At 44.4% G+C, this 22544-nt stretch overlaps 2 protein-coding genes across 9 annotated transcripts in view; one reads left to right on the forward strand and one right to left on the reverse strand.

The window, feature by feature from the left end:
- NUMB (NUMB endocytic adaptor protein) overlaps positions 1-13184 on the reverse strand; it is a 92853-nt gene extending 79669 nt beyond the window's left edge. For all 8 annotated transcript variants that reach the window (XM_032111073.1, XM_032111068.1, XM_032111066.1 and 5 more), the window contains exon 1: positions 13111-13184. The gene's annotated coding sequence lies outside the window, so the exon portion shown is untranslated. The remainder of the gene's footprint in view (positions 1-13110) is intronic.
- A 6992-nt stretch (positions 13185-20176) lies between these two features.
- RIOX1 (ribosomal oxygenase 1) lies at positions 20177-22053 on the forward strand. Its single transcript, XM_032113075.1, has one exon. The coding sequence runs from the start codon at positions 20192-20194 to the stop codon at positions 22007-22009; it is 1818 nt and encodes a 605-aa protein (XP_031968966.1). The 5' UTR covers positions 20177-20191; the 3' UTR covers positions 22010-22053.
- Positions 22054-22544: the final 491 nt, after the last annotated feature.

Below are 22544 nucleotides of genomic sequence, written 5' to 3' on the forward strand. Positions count from 1 at the left end.
TACTTGGCATTTAGCATCATGGAGCATTACAGAAAAGTCAGCTGGAGCAAACTGAAATTAAACACTTCCCTCCTACCCAAATAAAGTTTCCTCTGAGTCTATAATTCACGGCAGCATTTCTTTCATGGCTAAAATTCTTTAGCTCTTCCATAAATACAAGGTGTTTACCTCCCTAATAACTGGTCCATGTGATGAATTTTCCAACTTAATTAAACGCACTTATACTTCAGGTTTCATTTAGAAAGGCTATTTAGAGTTAACAATTTTTTTCGTAAAAAACACTGTATTCTTGGCAGACTTGGGGACTAACAGCCTGACAATCAGCTACAATGTTCCCAGTCCAGATGTGGGTACCTGGTAGTGTTACAGACTTTTGCTACAAAAGTAAGCGGTAGTTAATGTTCAAAGGTACTGACTTGATGCTTCACTTACACAGAACACAGTAACAGCGTGACCACGTCCCAGCTACCGCCTGTAACATGTTAGATACAGTGAATAGTTCTACATCTTTAGTACAGTTGATGGTTCTACATCTTTAACAAGTGAAAGATGGAATTTTACAGATTGTACTGAACAGTTGAGGCAAGTAACTCCCTGATGCCTCAGGGTTTCAATGAAAGAAATACAACACAGCCTTTCTGAAAGCAAGAGCTGATTAAATGAAGACATTTTGGAAACTAACATATAAATGCTTATTTCCATTAGAGCATCTGTCTCAAAAAATCAATGCTCAGAGCGCTCTGTAAGAGGTGGCTCCTGAAATAAACAAGGTTTTGTAGGCAGACTACACAGACAAAAGCAGCTTCTTCCTTCCCCTGAGAGGCAGAAAGGGCAGTCAGCAATGGGGTGAGATGAAAACACACATTAAGGGACCAAACGCAATAACCTCCTTCCTCTCACAGCCTAAACTTTGCCATGGCTCAAGGTTCTGTGTAAGCGAAGTTCCCTAAGGGACCTGTTCTCATGCAAGCCCAGCACTTGTTCCCTCTAATCATGGCTGTGCAGTTCACCGCTACCCACATAACACCAACCTACTGCCACTTGACCAAGCAATCCCTGTTTAAAGCAAAAACACACACACCAAGAGTGTTACATCCACACACGAAAGAGGGGAGAAAAAAGTCCCCAAGTCAGTCACCATAACTTCCACCAATCTCACCTCCTTGAGAAGGGGCCCTCACAACTGGCACACAGAAGGCTATGCTTGCCCTAAGCCCAACTCTCTAGTCCAGTGCATTCTTTATTACTTTCTTTTTGGAATGAGGAACACCTTCAAAGTAATGACATAAAACACTTTTCCCTCAAAAAAAGTTGAAACACTGTACTTTTTCAAGGGTCGCTCCTTTATTGTTTACTACATTGTGCAATCTGCCCTCTCAAAGCACACAATCGACTTCCTTTGCTCTCCCATCCTCTCAAAAATCATCAGCATGCTACTTCCAGGTAGAAATTGAAGTACATTAAACTATCTGTAAATTATTTTCTCTATTCCCTGCACTGGAAAACTTAAATTATGGCTCGTTCACATTTAAAACCAGTTTGCAGGAGGCTATACCAACCCAACTGCTCGGTGCTCCACCTAGTTCCCGTTCCTCCTTAGACAGCATTTGCCAGACCACTTGGAGACAATCCAGCTCACCACAGCAGCAGCAAATACCTTGTGCTGAATTGACTGATTATGGTTTATGAGAAAGTCAAATACAAAAGGCACAGCAGAAGCACACAATGGACAGTCAGAACAGTTCTTCCAGTGGCAGCAGTCGGGTTAAGAATTCATGAGATATCCCGAGTCATCCTTAGACATCCCTACAAGCATCATTGACAGGATCAAAAATACTTGGTAGTGAACAGGACTTGCTTGGGAAACACATTTTTGAGCTAACAGCTCATACCCTTGTCTGTTTCTCTGAATACCATAACCCTGTCTAGAGGCACATCTATCAGACATGTTAGAAGGAATAACCCATTAACCAAAGAAATGTTTTAAACTTCCAAAGAGACTTGTAACTATAAATCCCAAGGGTTGTAAGGCAGAAAGTTAAGAGGACTTCAGCCTTAAGTCTGTGTCTTATTTTCTACACTGAACAGTAAATACCCTTTCATTTCAATAAGATTCTTCCATTTCTAACTTTCCACCATACACACGAGAACTAAAACATGATTCACTTGGAGTTTGGCATCGAAAGAACCTAAATGTTAATACTGAAAAATTTAAGTCTTCTGGATTTATCCACAAATAACCTATCAGCAACTAGATCTGTAAAATAAAATACAAATTAAGCCAGATCTCACAAGTTGGCCTTTCACTACTAGAACCTGCACCTTTTGGCTTGACGTTTCTATGGAAAGAGGTTAAGGAGAATTGAAAAATAAAAAAACAAAAAGGAAAAGAAAAAAGCAGAGGATCCATGAACCAGCTGCCTTCTCAAAATCCTCTGCTGCACCATGAATCATTTTAGTTTGCAAAATTAGCAATTTTCTTCAACATCCTTTACCTCCTGTGTACCACAAGAATTCTATTTTGAACAAGTCTTTCACCTTGGATTTACTTCACTGATTTCACAGAATCACACAATCTGCTACTGCCCTGCCTCCTCCCCTTTCTGATAATCTGAATTTCTGATATTCAGATGTTCCATTAGTCTCAGTTAGAAGAAATGTTCTGGTACTTGCTTAAAGACCACTGCACAGTGATCTACACTTACTACAGAATAAAGGTGAATTTTAAGCACATTAAAATATTCTGATCACCTTTCAGATGAACCCCGAGTGATATTTCTACTCCCAAATAGATGAGTCATAAAAACCTTAAATGGATGAGAAGAACTTCCCTAATTTTGCTCTGGACAAGTCTGAGAATAATGAAATATGTTACAATCTAAAGAGTAACCACCTCACACATTTTACATGCATCTGAACTTAAATGATCTCAACTCCTATAGGAAATTATAATACATATAATGTCAGAAATAATATATATAAATGACAGTTTTCTTGGTTAAGTTCTTTACAAACATTATTGGGACTAAAGGCCTGTGGGGAACACAATTTCCTACCTTCAGAAAAATAAAAACAACTTCTAAATTGCATGAAAGAATTAGGATTAAAACCCAGGAACTTCTGTAAGCCAGTTCCAAATTTAAAACAGCAGATAATGAAGTACCCAAAGTAAACACAGAATTATGCCATACCTAATTTAATACAGTAATGCCGGCTTGCGTTAGCACCCAGTGCATAAATGATGTTGATCTCCATACACTCCATACCAGGATTACTGGGGGAAACATATACCTGTTAAACAGCATATTGAAGCTAAATAAGTACTCGTTACTGACACCTGACACATCAAGACAAACTATGGGTTTGTGTTTAAAAGATGAAAACACCGAATGTGGTGCTTCTGGGAAAAAAAGCTTAAAAAAAACCCCAAGACTATCCTTGCTACATCACTAAACTAATCACTGTCTTCAGTAACGATGAGGTGCCTAAAAGAAGTAAGAGCTAAGAATTACCAGAATTCAATGCACTCATTGCTTAGATCTCAAGGGCTATTAAGTCCTGAGTAGAAAGGCTATTCACAGTTCCACGTAAACAGCTGTGGAGAGAAGCAACTCCCAGCGTATTTCACACTGGTATCATCCCCAATTTTATGAAATGAGAATATCCCAACAATTAGGCCTGCAGCTTTAAGCCAGTATTGTTTAGCACCCTGACAGCCATACATACCTTACAAATGCGGCACCACATGGAAAACTAAGGAAAGTGCAGTGTAAAACCATGATTTTTGGTCATGAACTGCAGGCATTATCTACAAATGCCCCAAAGTATATCTGAAATCAAGTCCTGGAAGATGGAATTAATTCTGACCTGAATTTCAAAATATAACAGCTATGTGACAGCATTTTACACCTATGAAAGAACAGCAGTCCTCATTATTTGGGAGTGATACAACTCAAAATTGGCAGATGCCAGTCCCTTTCCACTGAAGAAACTGGGACAACTCACAGTAGATTGATCTGGTATCTCTGTACAGAACTAGACCAGATGCCATGCCATCTCAGATGAGTCAACAAATCATTAGCTATTTCATGATAGCAGCTATTTCAGCTGCAACTGATCAGTTTTTATACATGTAATGTGTCTCACAGCAAAGATGCACAATAGAAAGTTGAAAGACTGTCTCTGAAAGAGGAAAAGAAGCTCATGCAGCATTTACCTAGACCAAACACTGAAACAGTGAACTGAACAATAAGCAATCATTTACAGTGTAAAAGCCACATTAAGACTGAAGTAAGCATGTTTGTATATTTCTAAATGTAACTGGAGCCAGAAACAATGTGTGAAGGGCAACAAAAAAACAAGTCCCATAGCTTAGCTCTGTAAAAGAAGTATTTCCCATTCTTTGTAGAAAATATGAAGGAAGGAAGATTTTGGGACTGCTCTTTTCTTCCCTAAGGTAACATTAACATTAGCAAGGTAAACCATGTCTTCATCACCACATTAATAGTTTTAGCATTTGCCTACAATTCTGAATCACACCAGGTTACATTTCTCACTTGATCTAATTCCATGAGGAACAAAGACATCCATTTAGTTACTACTCTTTACTTGTGGTCAGATGGCTGCACAGCCTTTACTTTCAGAAACCCCTTCTTCTAGGGCCATTATGCAAGGGGACAGAAATAATTCTGGCCGCTAGACTGTGACAAACTATGTGAGAAGCAAGAGCCAAGGCAGTGAGTAGGACCCAGTTGGTTTAAACCAAATCTTGGTATCTGCTAGAAGCAGATACCAAAACAATATGACAGTACCTGGAGATGTACCGTCACTGATGGATCTGACATGTGTTCCCATCTCTGAAACCTGGGTCCTGTAACACGACGATCAGCAGTTGGCCGCTCACATAATCAGACTTACAGATGCTTCTCTACTGAAAAAGGACAGAGCCATCCCTACTTGGGCCACAGAAATCACTTATGCATCTAGAAGAAGCTCCAGGAAAGAGCTCCTGAAGCCATAATCTTCATCTCAGGTGGGATCTTTGGAGGGTGAGGGAGGCAGGCGGGCAGAACCATTTCCAAAATGTACTACATCATAGTTACATTAGCTGTATGCACCGGATCCATGTCACTTCCTTTTAGCAACAGCACAGCCCCTCTGTTTGTTCTCCCCCACCCAAAGCTCCGGGGCTAGTGCTTGCAGAAATGAAAACAGGGACTGATCCTGCTAAAAACAAACCCGGAAAAAGGAAATAGTTTATCATTTATTCAATTCAAGAAAGGAATATACAATCAAACAGTCCTGGGATTTTGAACTGCAATTCAGAAGTGCAAGAAGTTTAGCTGTCATCAGGCAAGACTGGAGGTAAGTCATGATCCAGCATCTCAAAAATTCCAGGATGTGTCACATTCCAAAAAAGTTTCTTACCTCTGAATACATAATTCATTTTTTACTTTTTTTTTTTTTTTTTTGTCTGAAATGCAGGAGATGAAAGACAGCAATACACTATCAAATTAACCAAATTCCTGCAAGTGAGAGAAAATATCCAACAGGAGAAGGCACACCATAACCAAGTTATAATAACATAACCAAGTTATGATATTCATAGCAAAACACTGCAGTACATTATTAAGAAATTAAAGCAGAAAATTGAGGGAATAAGGAAATCAAGACAGAATCATAAAGATTTTCATCCTGGACTTCCTCAAAAATAATTATTATTATCATCTCCTTCTTTATCTTCCCTAGGATTTCCAAAACAAGAATAAAATTTCCACAGTTCACACGACCTCACTGTATTTGGTGTATCTGTGTTCCTACCTCAGCACAGCCTGACTCAGAAGAAAGGAAGAACTATGTCTACAGCACTAGAATAACAATTTAACAGTAGTTAAATCAGTATATGGTAGAGCTGATTTTTTTATCTGCTTGAACGATAAATATTCTTTACACTGTATGATTTTCAGAATTGGGTCCTTATCTTCAAGTCAACAAATACTGTAGGCAGACAAACCACATTGCCTTTTCCAGTCACAGTTATGTTCCTGGTCTGTGTATGGAGCAGATGCTGAACACTGTGGATATGACTACTTTGAGAACAAACTCTAACGGGCAAAGTAAATGATGCCCAAAGCAAGAGTTAACTACACAGAGAATAACTTATTTCAACTGAAAATAAAATTTAAGTATGGGACCATATCTGAAATGTGAGGTAATAGACATGAATCTCTATTATGTCATATAGGTCAATAAAGGTCATGTCTGAGAAACAAATTCTGTACTTTCAAGAGCGAGGAGAACTTTTAGACAGCACTAAGCATATACCTCTTTAAAGGGGTATACCCTACCCCACCTGACAGCAAAGAAATATTCATATATTTTGGCTGTTAAAGTTTGGGTCAAGCATGATGCACCTACCCAAAACACATGCAGACAGTTTGACAAAGCATTCAATGACAGTCTTCTATTTGCCAGCTGCATACGGTAAATCCAAGCCATAGCTTAGATTTTATACATAAAATCAGCTACATAAAGGTTGTTAAAAAATCAACTATTTTATAGACACTTTAAGAAAATATCCTAGCAAAAAAGATACAGGCCAACTGAATTGCAGTCCTTCATTCCCTTGCAGGAGGCTGGCTTCCTGCTACCAAGCTAAGAGAAATACACAGCACTGCCCAGTTGCTCAAAGACTGAGTGGCTTTTTACAGGCTGCTTACTCAACATAGGAAAATCCCTGCATGGCACAGTTGAGAGGCACTTTAAACTAGCAAATGGCCTCTGACAAATTCATGTCATTTAAAATAATAGCAAGAAATCCTCATGTGTAAATAAATATACATACAAATGCCATGACACTCTTTCAAAGCTACCCTGTGCAAATCCAGCTAAAGAAAGAGCACATTACATAAGAGATGCTTCTCACACAGACACTGTAACCTACACAGAAATGCTAAACTTTACAGACACAAGCAAAATTGGACATCAATATTAAACTCTGATAATGTTCAAGGTCTGTTAATATGAGAGCACACAATTAATCCTATTAACTAGCTTACTGATAATTCAACTGGAAGGCGGGGGGAGAGGAAAGAAACCCCAAAAAGCTCTATCAGTAGGTATGTGCTAAAATACAAAAAGCAAAACCAACATCACAGCCACTGAATCCTGTAAAGTTGGGTTTATGCAAGACCTTAAACTAGACGAGCTAATTCTCATACACAGATTTTCAGACTGGGTTAGGGAACTTGATGCACAGGTGATGTACATTTCAACCTGAAATGCGACAACTCAACATTGATCAGACTCTGCATTGATCAGAACTACAAGGAAGAACTTGCACAAGAACCCCAGCCCAAAGCACTAAACCTTGACTAGTACCACACTAATGATGGGTAAATTCTTTCTTGGACTTTTTAGACCACATTAAGCCTTTTGGCTTTTTGGAAACAGTGTCACATCTCACTCTTTTAAATCAAAAGTAGTCAGCAGAAATACCATGTTAAGCAGACTCTGACAATAAAAAGTAAAGTATATGCCAAAGGCATAGTAGTAAAGCACAGGAAAAGGTTGGAAAATTCACTTGTCCCACTGATGAGACGTGAGGCAGCCACAACCCTCAAAGCATAACCTATACAGCTCTATAGTCCTGCAGTTACAGCAGCCTGTACAAAGCAAATTAATAACAACTGTCTTTTTGTAACAAAAAGCACCCACTGTTTTTTTTCTTCCCCACAGAATTTAGATTAATTTGAGTAAGAAACAAGTATTAGAGAAAAAAACCCCAGCAATTAAGTTTCCTGGGACTATGGTATTTGGCTCTTTGCTTCACGTAAACTGGTCTAGTGCTACTGAGTTTCAGAAAAAACCACCCAAGAACAAAATTAGAAGTTTACTGTTAAACACATTTGGAAGGCAGGAACATACTTGCTTTTCCTGCATACTGTGGGAAAAATATAAATCCAACACTTTTATCATTAGTTACTAAACAAAAGCTACACCCAGCCTATGTTAACTGTGAACCAAATTTCTATTTATGTCATTCCTCCGTATGGGGAACAAATTCCTTCACATGTCTCCACAGATTTTTACTACAGCAGTTGATGAACTAATGCCTTTGAAAGAAGACTATCCTCACTCAAAATCTTAAGTCAACACACAAAGATATCAGCTAACTAAAGACCCAAGCATTTACCAGCCACTCAGCACTACAAGGCACACTGAATAGCGAGGAGTTTGGCACTTACAAGCTCAGTGGTGCACTTACAAGCTCAGTGGTGCCCATCAGCAAACTGCACAGCCCTGGAAATGCCAAGGTATCTCTAGTCCTGGTGGATTACAGAAATAAGCTTTTTAACAGTCTAAAATCAGTTCACCACTGAGAGTGGAGCCTCAACACAGGCTTGAATTGCATTAATGAAGTTTAAACAACATTAAAAGTACAAGGAAAGAGACATCATTGATGTTTGGAGTTTTTGCCCCAGAAAAATAAACTGATTAAGAGTGGTCACATCCAAATTTAGAACAGCTAGCACACAGTAAGAGTGGTTCTGGCCAAGTACATGTTTTTTCTTTGCCTCAGTAACACTTGTAGCTCTTAGATCAGTGAAGAAGCCCAGGCCAATGTCTAAGTACACACCTAAAGAAGGCAGTTCTGAAGAGCAAACTCTCTAGGTATACCTACAGTACTGCTTATAATCCAATTCACTGGGAAGTTCCAGTGTGTTGTTTCCCAGAAAAGGAAAAGTCATCAGAAAAAGATTCCAAACAGTTTGGTCCAAGTCATAACACACTGTACTTGAAATCACAGTTTCACTCAGAAGGGTAACAACTTTGGTTCTGGCTTCGGTATCAAAACGCACCAGCAAAATCTCAAAAATCCTACAGATTCAGCACTCAAAGAAGCCAAGAGCTTCTTTCAGATCCCCAGACTCTGAAATTAATGGCTTCACATTTTCCTCAAGAGCACCTTTACATTTGGGCATACATATTTTCAAGCAATTTCTCACACGCAAATTAATTTGTCCTGACACACTTTCAGTCACAACTCTGCAGAAACACAAGTTAGTGTTCAGAATCATCTTTAAGCCATCACATCTGGTAATTACTACTACAGAACACCAGGACTCCACAAAAAATTACTATGTAAGACAAATGCCAAACAAAGCAATTCACATTTTCAGAGCTATCTCCTAACCACACACTTCAAAGGAGTCTGGATGAATGTCTAACTGCAGTTACATATGACATGATGCCATTTATACTTCCGAACTGGTGTCTGCCAGTTGCAAGTCTTGGTCAATAAAAATGAAGGAAAATAAAAAAAAACCAAGAAAAAACAAAACAAAATAAAAAAATCCTCAACAACAACAAAAACCACGTCCTGCACAGTGGAACAGAACAGTCTTCCTGATCTTGCTTGTTATTAAAATTTTGTTCTTTCTGATGCAACATCTGCTTTAACTATACACCATAAAGAACATGAGTTCAAAATGAGTATTTGATGGATCCCACCCGTAGAATGAGAACAAACCCTCTTCCAGACACAGCTGTGTCAGTCTGAGGTTACTGAGCACATCCCTAGTTCCACATCCTCCACTCATTACTGTTACCACCCACATCAACATGCCAGCTGAGAGAAATGGAAGAACACTCTCCAATTTATTGTGATTTTTATCTGCCAAGCCAGCTTAAACAGTTTGCTATAGGTCCTTGTTTAACCCAGGTCATGCTGATGGAAATGTATGGTTCCAGACAAGCTCAAAGAAATTTCAATCAGAACTACCACAGCCCCATCACAAACCCCACTTCAACAGTAAGTCCCATTTCCACCCCCTGACCTGGATGGTCAGCCAGTTCAGATACATGATCCAACCAAAATTCAACAAAACAAAAAAAAGCAATTTACTACTAGCTTGATTAACTCCCGGACTTTGCTTAACTCACAGCCACAAAGGCTTCCTTGCCAGCAGCTGAAGATGCACAGCCAAGAAGGAGACATGACCACCAGAGCTTCCATTTAAGCTGCCAAGTCTATTGACAAGCTTAGGCAAAACTAAAATAGAGCTGCTTCAGCAAAGAGTGGTCACAGCCTCCTCCTCCTCCTATGCAAGCAATAACATTTGTATAGACATGAAGTCAGTTCAGGCAGTTGATCCAACTGAAGCTTAGCATTTTTCTGTACGACCATTTTCAGCTGGATCAGCAAAGAAAGACTAAAAGGGAAAAACATCCTTTTGGCAAAAGCTTTGGCAGACAAATCAAGGCTGCTCTGGTGGTAATGCAATAGTATGACTGTGGAGGACATGCTAAGTCTTAGGCTGATTGAATTTATGCTTGGTATTCTGCAGAAAAAGAAATGCAATATGCTCCAATCTCACTTATTAAAATTGCGAGATCAACCGAAACTGAACAAGAAATCTGTAATTTTAATATATGTTCACTGATCAAAGTAAACTCCAAAAACAAGACTAAGGACATGATTTCACATTAGTTTAAACCAAGCTTGCTTGATAAGCTGGCAAAACAAATAAAAATATAAGTAAACTTTGACCCTCCCCTAAAGAAAAGGACAAAGTCAGCAGAGTGTCAGATGAGTAGATGAGTGCAGTAAGTAGGATACAACCCCAAAGTCATCAGTTACACCAGCTTAGGCTGCCAATCTCTTACTTGATAGATTCTGTAAAACATATTTTCTAGAGGGCAGAAGATTTAATTTCTATAGCATTAGAGCAATTAATTTTTTTCCCAATGTTATGCAGCTCCATCAATATCACTAGTGGAATAAAATTCTGCTATAGGCAGAATTCAAGGATCCTGCACAGTGCTGTAATAAGCTCTCACAAACACACAATAAAATATCTGCTATAACATGTTTTTCCCAATAGCTTCTATTCCTGGGGAGGGAAGCACTTTTGTAAAGGCTTTCACTACAATTTCAGAAAGTTTTTATCCCATCACATCCATTATGGTGGGAAAGAAAATTACTTACAGAGCATTCTGACACCACGCAGCTCTATCAAACTACAAAATGTAAGACTTAAAAGTCTGGCAAGTTTTAAGAGCCCAACGTGGCTTGCTGGTTTGGGTTCTTTCTTCCTAAATGCATAATGCTGTCAAGCTACTAACACAAAATCAGAAGGTTTCACAACACTAGGTTGAGAAGATAAACAAACTTGTCTGCTCTGTCTAGTTTACATGCGCCTTCAGTTTCCACACATTTAAGCTAAATAATAAATTCAGGAATGCAATTCCCAGGATGAAAAATACATTTTCTGCTAGTAAGCATTTACATGGCTGATTTGAATTGCATTTCACATGTATACTTTAGGAAAAAATAATCTTTGATGTGTTATGTTTAGAGTTCTGTAAATCTGTATTTTTACTGAGGCTTAAAACCAACACTTTATGCAATTACAGATTAAAAAGATTTTACTGTAGGATAACTCGGGGTACCAAGAGTCTTAGAATCACAGGCAAGGATAAACACATCTGAAATTCATTGTTTTGGACTTCGTTCACATTTTTATTTCTTCTGTAAGACTTTTGCGAAGGAAAAAAAACAGCACTTCCACAGAGAATTGCCAAGAGATGAAGAAATGGAAAAAATTCACTGATGAACAGAAAAACAATACTGTTTCTCTATGGTAACTATTAACTTCTGCATAATCATAAAGACCATTTTAGCAGTAACCATAGATCAATAAGTCAAATAGAACTGAGTCAGAAATCCATTTAAATATTTACATTTTTTGTTACAAGTCATACCTAAAGTATTACTATAGCCAAAGAGAATGACTGTGCCTTCCATTTTACTCCCTCTCCTCATTCAGGAGCCTATCCCGAAATGCAGAATGATCAAAATACAAAACAAGAGAGCAAAACAAAATCCCTTAAATGGTACAAATAGACACTGTTGACAGCTATAAGCTTCCCCTACTCCAGACAGCTGAATTAGGAAATATTGACAACAACACAGAAAACACAGCAGCACACAGAAAAGCTCCCTTATCATTTCATAAACCATTAATGAGCAGGTTACATAAATCTACTGGACCGAAGGAGTTGTACACTGGAGCTGCTGCAAGACATTAACTCTCCTGTGAGAGATGCATCATTTCATTCTTGAAGACTGTTCATCTCCGTGAGCGCAATAAAAGGAGTTAAGGGCATTCCGAACGGGAGCTGCATTTTAACCCTTCGTGACCCACCGAGCACGGAGCGAGGCGATGCTCCCCGGGCCCGCGGCAGCCCCCGCCCCGCCCGCTGTTGCTCATACATCCCTCTTGCGCCCGCAGGACGGGCCGAACCCAGCCGGCTGTTCCTTTGTGCAGCCTGGCGAGCTGCCGCACACGCACTGAGGCACCGGCCAAGCCACGAACCGGGTGAAAAGAGACGAGCCCCGCTGCTCACAGGGGCCCTTTCCCCTACAACTCCCGCTGCCAGACTGGGTCGTCAGCGCCATCGCCTCAAAGCCTCGTCCCGACGCCTCCTGAACTTCACAGCGCCCCAGCCCCAGCTGAGACGGGGCGGCGGGTTTCGGGGAAGCCCCTACTTTCCGGAGCCCCCACTCGCTCCCACGGCCGCGCAGGGGCGGCAAGCGATACAAAGCGCCCGGGAGCGGCCGCGCCGGAGGGACCCTCTGACGGAAACCTGGCCGGGATTCAAGGCCTAGGAGAGACCGCAGGCACTGGAGGCAGCCCCGGGAGAGCCCCATGAAGCGGCGCCGCCCCGGGGGTCGCTCCCTCGGGCCAGCGGCTTGGTGCTCGCCGCAGGGCCCTTCGGTGCCGCGGCCGCCCCCCGCAGGCTCCACCTGCGCCGGGCCCCCGCTCCACCGCACCCCGGGGATCGCGCCCCACCCCACCGCCCCCCGCCGGGGCGGGGACCGGAGGGCGCTCCCACATCGCCCCCGGCCTCCGCACGCACTTTCCCGGGGTACCCCTGGCCCCCTTCATCCCCTCCGGCCCCTCAGGCTTCCCCGCCTCCAGCGCCCCCCCCGCCGCCGGACCCACCCGCGCCCCGCGGGGCTCGGCACGGCCCCGTCACGCCCGCCCGCGGCTCCGGCCGCCGCGGCGAAGGCCCTTCCCCACATCGCGGCCCGGCCGTGCTCACCTGCTGCCCGCAGCCGCCTCCCTCCGGCGCCTCCTCCGCCGCCCGTCGCCACCGAGCAGCGCCGCCACCGCCGCCGCTCCGCCCCCGCCCCCCGGCCGCCGCTCCCGCCCCCGCCGCCAGCCACGCCTACTCCGGCGGCCCATTGGCCACCCGCCCCGAAGTCCGCCCTTCGGATTGGTGCGAGAAGCCGTCCATCAAAGCCTCGGCCCCGCCCATCCCCGCCCCACAGGTCCCGGGTGTTTTATTCACGCCGGGGCTCTGGCGCCCCCAATCTCTCGCTGTCGGTTCTGATTGGCTGACGCGGTGGGAACGGCGTGCCAGGATTGGCTGCCCGAGGTGCCACTGCGGCGCTGGGCCCACCCCCCCAGTGGGGCTGGGCGGCGCGGTGCGGTGGGAAGGCGGCGGCCGCTGCCGTGCCGGGGTCAGGGCCGGGGCCCGGTGGCTCTCGGGGACCCCCGGCCGGCGTCCCGCTGATGCGCCAAGGCGGGATGTGCCTTCCACCGCCCGTCTCCGGTTCGGTTCAGCCGTGGCTCTTGTCTCCTCACAGCTGCGGCAGTGGTGGCACCAGGATGAGGATGGCTCTCGCAGCCCCAGTGCCACGTTGGTTTCCCCCCGATAAACTGTATTTGGTGACTGACGCCTTCCCTCGGGGCTGCAGTGAGACGTGCTGCTAGTGCCAGCTCTCCAGAAACCGTAGTATCCTACATCAGCCAGAGGCCAGGCTTGCAGGAAAAACGCAAGCAGGCTCCTTTAACCTCCAAGATTAAGACTTTCTGAGAACCAGAATATTCTCGGCATATCCTTCCTTCGGTCCAAGAAATACTAGCATGCCTCCACGTTCGAGGTGCAGACAGTACCAGGCACTGAATTCAGCAGGGAGGCTGCCTTTCAAAGGGAAGTTACCCAGGGGAATCGAATCCTCTGGGGAGCAGCACGCTTGCGACTGCACATACGGGGCTTGGCCTGAACGCGTTATCCGGAATGCGTATTTCCAATAGCTGCCTCCTCTCAGCAGACTTTCAAGCAGCTACTTCATCCAAAATGCAAGCCAGAACAGTTGCCGGTGCATTCAGCTGGGGGGGGGGGGGTGGAAATCAGGTAATTGAAATGCAAAGATTACATGATGTTTCTCTGCATTATTATGTTCTCCCTGCATACGCCATCTCCCTTATTCCTCTTTGTTTCTGAATCAAGCAAAGAAACACAGCAACAAAGAACACGGGCCTTAATGCTGGCTGGCAAACATCCAGGAAACAAAGCAACCGAAATAACTGGGAATTTCAGAGCATCGCGCAAAAATCATTTACCAAGTTTACATAGGAAGTGCTCAGGCAGAAGTATGAGTATGGCACTGACTCTGAGTTTCAGACTGATGCTCTGACCCCCAAGTCATCCCTTGTTCAGAAATTAAACTGAGAAGATGCAGGAGTTTTCCTTACATCTTTTTGCATATACCTTTGCTTTCCAAGAAAAGACAAATCAAGGCAGAGAGCTGCCTTCCCTCTCAAATATTCAAAAATGACTAGAGGATAAGACATTTCTACCAGTTCTAAGTTTTCTTCTGATTTTATGAAAACATTCCTGACTTAACGTAGTTCTTAAAATACTGTATTCCCAGTACCTTCATCTTATTCATAGCCTCTGGATTTTTGACAGAAATTTTTATAAAACATGGTGCCCTAAACCTTAATTCCTAATGAACAATTCCCATATTATCGAGAAGCTCTACTTCCAAATGAAGTACAAAGGAAAAGGCCAGGACATGCTATTGTAAATAAAATCTAATGTATGCTTCAGCTATTTATAGCTTTTACAAATATTTATTAGATAGCTAAATTCATTTGTTGCCATTACTGCTTTCTCTGCTCAGCTGATAACTTGACCTCCCCATATGGCCATTGGTGACGGAAGGGAAAGGGGCTGTGGTGGGAAAGGAAAGGAAGATGACCCTAGAGGTCACTTAGCTGGACAAGCTGAGCATCCAGCATAGCAAGCTGCACATTCACAGTGCTGTGCTGAGGGTCCAAGGCACATTCTGTGTACTCAGTCTTCCAGTCTTCCCACAGCGTTTCTGTGGGAGGGGGGGAAATTAATTCTCCAAGGTCTGATACTGGAAGCAACGCTTCAAATGCTTTGATCCTTATGGATAACAAAGAATTGGAAGATAGTTCATAGCATTGACAAGAAAACAAACCCAATTTGCCCCTTATCACCTTTCCTTTAAGACCGAGACAGGGCTCCCTGTGTAATACACAAGATTAATGGACTTGACTGTTCCTGTCATGCCCACTGACTCCTGTCAGCTGTGCCTTTCTAGCCAAGACCTTTCCTGGACTCAGTGGGACAGCAGGATAGTACGCTATCCCCTAAGGATCTGAGAATATATTACACACACATTCATGACAATGCAAACTCCTTTATCCCCATTGCAGATACCCAGAGGCTTAACATTGTTCCTCCCTATTGGTTATCTAAAATAACGTCAGTGATTAAATCTCCCTTCTCTAATCACACCATAATATTATCCCTTCTAGGAACAAGCCATACCAGTATAAATACTACCACATACGCATTTTTATGCTCACCAAGAGGAATTCCATCTTTTTGGCAGTATATATAAAACAATAGGAGCTTGTGTGTGTGGATGAGCACTAGAAATGTTCACCTTCTGTAAGGTGCCATATTGGCTAGTAGCAACACAAATCTACTATGGGAAGCAAATAAGCAAGTACTACAGGGACTTTTTCCTATTGTGCTCTGAGCAGATCTCAACAATATGGTTGCTAAACCAAGGCATTCTGTTTGCATAATATTTTCATCTTGGTAGTGCTGCACCCGAGGTGAGCAAGCAATTTCAGAATACTTCAGAAAAACTTCAGTATAGGAAACAAAAGGTAAAGTCTTTTTACAAGGCTTCTGACTAGGAGAAGCTTACAGGAGAAGCAAATGTTGAATAGTCCTGCCCTATGTTAGCATAGCTATATGTTAATCTTGAAATAGTAGGCATAAATGTATTTAATGAGCAAAGCTATGCAGTTGCCATCATTAGTACAGAAGGGATATGAAGAGCAAGAATCCTTTAAAACCTGTCTTCCGTGGAAAAGCATCAGCCAAACAGGTTGTCAAGAGCCATGATCTGTGCATATCAAAAGGATATTCTCTAGCACAAGATATGTGATTTATGCAGGAAGAGTTTGACTGTACTTTCTGTCTTGGTTCTTTAGATGTGGTTAATCCCACAGGGCAAATATTTCATTCAGGTTCTCTCTTCCTTCATTTTAGGATGGGGACTTTCTCGTCATGGCCATTTATTTCTCTCCTTCTGCTGGAGCCTTGGAGTCTGCTGCTTTGTGTTTAATCACTGCCTATGGAGTCACTGCAGATGGTATCTCCTCAATGCTACCAAATGCTAGATGGCATCTAATAAAAGCACAAAAACCTTCATTAAATTATTTCAAAATTTTCAAGTACATGTGCCCTGTCAAGGGGGTGAGTAAACTCAGTCAAGGATCCTACTTTAATACATTATTTTAATTCAGCTTTAATTCCAATGTATCTATTTTAGTGTCACATGGTACAAAAGAAAACGTCTGTGCTTCTAAACCCCTCCAAAAAGATCATTTCATAGGGAGGACAGGACCTTCTAATTACAATTTTTACAAATGTGCTTTAATTTGGCTGTTCCATGGCAGGGAAGGCTTCTTTTCTCAGTGGGGCTCCTTGTACAAGATAACCAGGATTAAAGACTACAACCAGTCACTGAAGAAAATCCCTGAGAAGACAGAAACAGCTGGAGGGAGGCCAAAGTCGCTGCCAAAAGATGCTTCAGTGAGTGAGTGCATTCACTCTGATGAGGGAGGCCAGAGGATAGCTCTTGAGAAACAGTTCCTGAATTAGCTTTCAGTCTTGTTATCTGGCAGTGAACTTTATAGCTTTCACAACAAGGAGCAGGCTTCACAATCCAGCCCAGTGTCCTTCCAGTGATGACATAGTGGATGTAGCTAGGCTGTGTGAGAAAGACTTTCAGCAAAGCAAACCTATTAGTGAAGGCTTGAAATGTTCCTTATCCTTACTAGGTATTAGTTTTGGCATGAGAACAAAAATGATGGTGCAAAAGGAAGGTTGCCAGCAAAGTAATAATGAGAAAAAGGATTAAACTGGTCTTAGCTTTCTAAAAGTGACTGGTTTACATTAATGGTTCACCGGGAACACAGAGAAAGTTTGCATGGTGGTGAACAACTGAGTATCAAACACACAGGAAACAGCAAAGAATTTTGCCCTTTCCACTCATTAAAGAAGACTGCTCATAGCTTTGCAGGATCAGGCCTTACCCAAACTGCTGTTTAAATCTGAGACTTCCCTTATTTGAATGGCATAATAAAATACTACATGAACCCTACATCTCTTTAAGGTGCCATTTACTTACTTCTTTTGAAGTCACTTGTGACTCTCTAATAGATTGTACTCACCACATTATATGTCCTCTTAAATAAAACATGTGTGACTCTTGGCAATGCAGCTTATATGTTCATAAAATCCAAGTAACTTTGTGCTAAATTCTAATTAAGAAATTTAATTGAGCCTCCAGTTGCTATTCTGTGTGAGCAGCAGCAAGGGATCACCTAATCATTCCGAAATCTGTATTACTTTCCTTTTGTTTATTTAAAGAACTGTAAATGACACTTCTTTCTTTAGACAAATTCCCTTGAAATTTTGGACAATGAATGCAAATCGCACGTAAACTCCTAAACAACCATATGATTACTCTGTAAGTGATACTGAAGCTCTCTCTTTTTGCCCTAGGTCAAAACCCTTTCGTGTGTCACACAGAAAAATAGCAACGTTTTTTATTCTTGAAAGCATTTATTATTAGAAAGACTAAATTGTTGAAAGAAATGTTTTCTTGTTATAGAGATTTCACCACTATTATTTTCTACTGTGTCCTTCACTCAGAGACTTTGTTATACATCAAAAAAAAATCCATTGTCAATCAACTGTCTCTCAGCAGTAGAAAGTGACATCCCTATGAAGATCTGGGCCCTCAAATGAGACTTTGAACCCCCTGTACTGGTAAACATCCAGAGCAGCTTTGCTGCTGTCATTACAGATATTCTGGTGTAACTCAGGTCAGGCTCTGTGTACAGTGCCTGGCTTCTTCTCAGAAGGATCAGTTGCACTCCAGTAAATTAGGCAGTAACACAAATAACAATCCAGATGCCCAGGTTTTTCAAGTGTCTTTCCCCTCCCAAGCCTCTTTAGCCATGCTTAGGTATAACTAAAGCATACAACGCCTAACTTTTACCATATTTCATGCGCTTGCATCTCGATTTTGTTAAGGGTCCAGTTCTGTTGAAATGGTTTCAGCTGATAAGATTATTCTGGTAAGCAGGGCTTAACCTTGGGGAAACAAAGAGTGGACTGAAATAGAGTTCACCCTTCCCTTCTCTTCCAGTCTACACATGCACGCACAGGCTGCGTGCACTCCCCTCCCGCTGTAAACCCCATGCACGCGGGTCACCTTGCCAGGCAGATGCGGTGTCCCCTCGGCGCGTTCCCAGCGCAAGGGTGCAGAGCGCCGGTCGGCCTCTGCCACCTGCTGGCAAAGCCGGAAACGGTCCAGGCGTGAAATCCGAGGCTGAAGTGTTGCCTGTGCACGCCTAAAATCAGTCTCCATTAACTAAAATCGTCGTGGCACAAACAGGACAGTCTTCTACTGCCGTTGCTCTTCACGCAGCTTTGGCCACGAAGGCTGTGCCCGAAGAACTCAGTCAGAAAAATATCTCCAAAATTAAAATGGTTGCTATTGCATATATACAAAAAAGGCCTTCATTGCTTAGTCCACACTGGTGGACTCTGAGACTGATTTGTGTTGGTTTTAAGGCAATTCAAACAACCTTAAATGTTTAAGATATCTGCATCTATTCTAGAACTGAGACTTAACAGCTGAACTTATCCTCATTAACCCTAACTGATTCCTGCTCCTAAGTTGTGGTAAAATTGAAATGTAAGTCTGAGTTGAAACCTGGCAAGAGGTGAAAATTCTCTTTTCAGCTTTATATCCTATGCCTGATACACTAAGTAGCTCATGCAGCAGATCTGCACATACCTTGTGAATGTTAGCTGTTTAACATATTGTGTGCAGCTGATATTCATATCTGTGAGAGGTTAATAACATGCCGTGAACCAGAGGGTTCCTGGGCACACTTGGGTAATTGCTGCAGTTATGTGCTTTAGACTCACAGCAGCCTCTGGAGATGAAATTCTCATGCAAAATTCATTCCCATGAATTACTGCAGTTCATCAAAGATTCTTCTCACGAAAGTACTGCATATTGAATTTCTTGAGCTGAAGCTTGTTCTTGGTCAGAAACATAGTCTGGCGATACAAACCCCTACAGTTTTTCACCTTTGCCTCAAGCACAGTCTTGCTCTACCCCTCCAGCAAAGCTTCCTATGCTGAAGCTGCAGTCTCTGGAAGCACAGAGCAGCCCTCAGGCTGCCCAGCATCACTAACGCTGGCCTTCTGGGAAGCCTCGGGCCTAGGAGAGAGATGGAGAGGAAACAAAGGTCTTGCCAGGTTATTAGGCAGCAAGTGGATTTGGGAAAAAAAAGAAAAAAACCCCAAACCACTGTGTGACATGACAGCCTTTTGGGTTTATGGGATCCTTTTGAGACGATATAGCCTTTCAGCTGCCATCACCATTAGAAGCACAAGAAGAAAAGGGGACGGGGGATGGCACACTAGAATTGGCTCCATTGGGTTTCTATTTCTTGTGCAACAGGACCTTATGAAATAAGTGTTACCTCATCTCACCTCATTAGGTCGCAAAATAGTTCCACGCTGTCTAAAAGCGTATCCTTATGGTATGCCTTCAGAAAAAAAAAAAAACTTTCTTAACGTGTTTAGAGCACACTTCCAGAACGAAGCTTCCCAGCCAAAGAACAGACCTGCCTACATCTTACCAAGGGGAATCGCCTCTCCTCTTCTGCGGGGCGGGGGAAGCAAATACACCCAGCACATTTTAAGCGGAGGCGATGACAAAACATAAGGCATTCTGCTCCATACCGCACCACACGCACACATGGAACACGCCCTTCCGGGGCAGACGCGCGGGCTCCATCCCGTGCGCGGGGCGCTCCCGGCGGAAGCGGCGGGGTGGGGCGTGGCGGCCATGGCGGCGGAGCAGCGGCGGGAGCTGGGGCGACTCTCGGCACTCGCCGTGTACCGCCGGGTGGCGGGGCGCGGGCGGATGGAGCGGCGCCGCCGCGGGGCGCCGCTGCCCGCCGGCCGCAAGCGGGCCAAGGCCCGCCCGAGGCGCGACCGGGCGGGAGGAGGCGGCTCGGAGCCGGAGACGCCGCCGCAGCAGCCGCCGCCCGCCGCGCTCCCGAGCCGCGTGGAGCTCCCTGCGGAGGCCCCCGTGGAGCTCCGGCCCGGGGCGGCGGCTGCCGGGCCTGACGCGAAGCCGCGGGGTGGTCCCGCGGCGATGCCGGGCGGCCCGCGGCAGGCGGGGGGGGACGGCGGTGGCGTGTCGGAGCTGCTGCGGCGGCTGGCGCGGCTGGAGGACAGCCGGCAGCGGGCGGCCGAGCTCTTCCGCTGGCTGCTGGCCCCAGTGGCGCCGGCGGAGTTCCTGGGGCGGCACTGGGAGCGGGCGCCGCTGCTGGTGCGGCGGGGCGACCCCGGCTACTACGCGGGGCTCTTCTCCACGGCCGACTTCGACGCCGCCCTGCGACGCGGAGAGGTTCACTTCGGCACCCACCTAGATGTGACCAGCTATGCCGAGGGGATGCGGGAGACACACAACCCCTCCGGCAGAGCCCTGCCCGCCGTCGTGTGGGACTTCTACCAGAATGGCTGCTCCCTGCGCCTCCTCTGCCCGCAGGCCTTCTCCCCCACCGTCTGGCACTTCCTCTCCATCCTGCAGGAGCAGTTTGGCAGCATGGCAGGGGCCAACACCTACCTCACACCCCCGAATACGCAGGGCTTTGCCCCCCACTATGATGACATCGAGGCCTTTGTGCTGCAGCTGGAGGGGAAGAAGCACTGGCGTGTCTACAGCCCCCGGACAGATGCCGAGGTGCTGCCCCAGTTCTCCAGCGCAAATCTCACGCAGGCTGAACTTGGTGAGCCCGTGCTGGAGACAGTGTTAGAGGCCGGGGACCTGCTGTACTTCCCCCGTGGCTTTATCCACCAGGGCAATTGTCTCCCTGATGCGCATTCGCTCCACATCACTGTGTCTTCCTACCAGAGGAATTCCTGGGGGGACTTTCTGGAGAAGCTACTCCCAGCTGCCCTGCAGATGGCCCTGGAGGAAGACGTGGAGTTCCGACGAGGGCTTCCCATGGACTACCTGCGGTATATGGGGGTGGCTAACTCAGACACAGTCGATGCTCGCCGAACAGCCTTTGTGGAGAAGGTGCAGAGCCTGATAAAGAAACTTGTTGACTATGCACCCATCGACGCTGCTGTGGATCAGAGAGCCAAGTCGTTTCTTCATGACTGTCTCCCTCCAGTGCTCACACAAAGTGAAAAGGTGCAGAGTGTCTATGGCTTCCCAGCACGGTGGCAAGATGGAGGCCCATGCAATGTTGATATCCTGATAACAAAAGACACCGAAGTACGCCTGCTCCGTCATGGCATTGTTAGACTGTGTAATGAAGAATCCGGTGTGATGCTGTACTACACAACAGAAAACTCAAGAGTGTATCATAAGGAAGAACCCAAGTTCTTTGAGCTAGATCCCGAGTATACAGACAGTATCGAATTTCTCCTGTCTTCCTATCCAAATCACGTCAGTGTGGATAACCTTCCATGTGAAACCTTGGAGGAAAAGATTTCTCTAGCTACACTTCTGTTTGAGAAGGGTATTCTGATTACAAAGAAGCCTCTGGCACAAGTCTAACTCTTACTTCTTCACAAAATAAACATACACTTGTTTAGAAAGTGTTCTGTCTTGGTCTTGCCTTATGCCTACTAGATGTGAATCAGCAGTTCAGGTCTCAGCATTTCATCTGGGTGGAGAAATGAAATGTTCTGATTACAATAAATATTTGCTCTAGGAGCAATTCTGCATGGCTGAGTGCCTAGAGAAGGGAGTTGGTTATCTTCTGTTCACCAGCCGTGTTACTACACCCTAGGTAATTTCAGGAAGGTAGTGAACTTTCTTGCAGTCTTGTAAATCACTGTCATGTTTTCACAGTATTTTAAGGCAGCCTGCTCTGCTGCAGGAAATACTATTCATAGGCATATTTGGTGATGATCACCATTCTCTGTGCTTTTGCTGCATATATGGTGTGGCCTTCAGGCCCGTGCTGTGTTGTGAGGATCGCTTGGTCACATGTTTGCTCTTTGTAAAAGTGGAGCCTTCAGGCAGCTGCCACTCAGTTTAAGCAATTACACCCACCTATGTGGCCCTGCCCTTATTGAATGGTGCAGCA

Source organism: Corvus moneduloides, chromosome 6 (assembly GCF_009650955.1).
Source record: "Corvus moneduloides isolate bCorMon1 chromosome 6, bCorMon1.pri, whole genome shotgun sequence".
NCBI classification, from domain to species: Eukaryota; Metazoa; Chordata; class Aves; order Passeriformes; family Corvidae; genus Corvus; species Corvus moneduloides.

Bases quoted from the DNA above. Each gene is read 5' to 3' on its own strand.
- RIOX1 (XM_032113075.1), top strand. From the start codon at position 20,192: ATGGAACACGCCCTTCCGGGGCAGACGCGCGGGCTCCATCCCGTGCGC.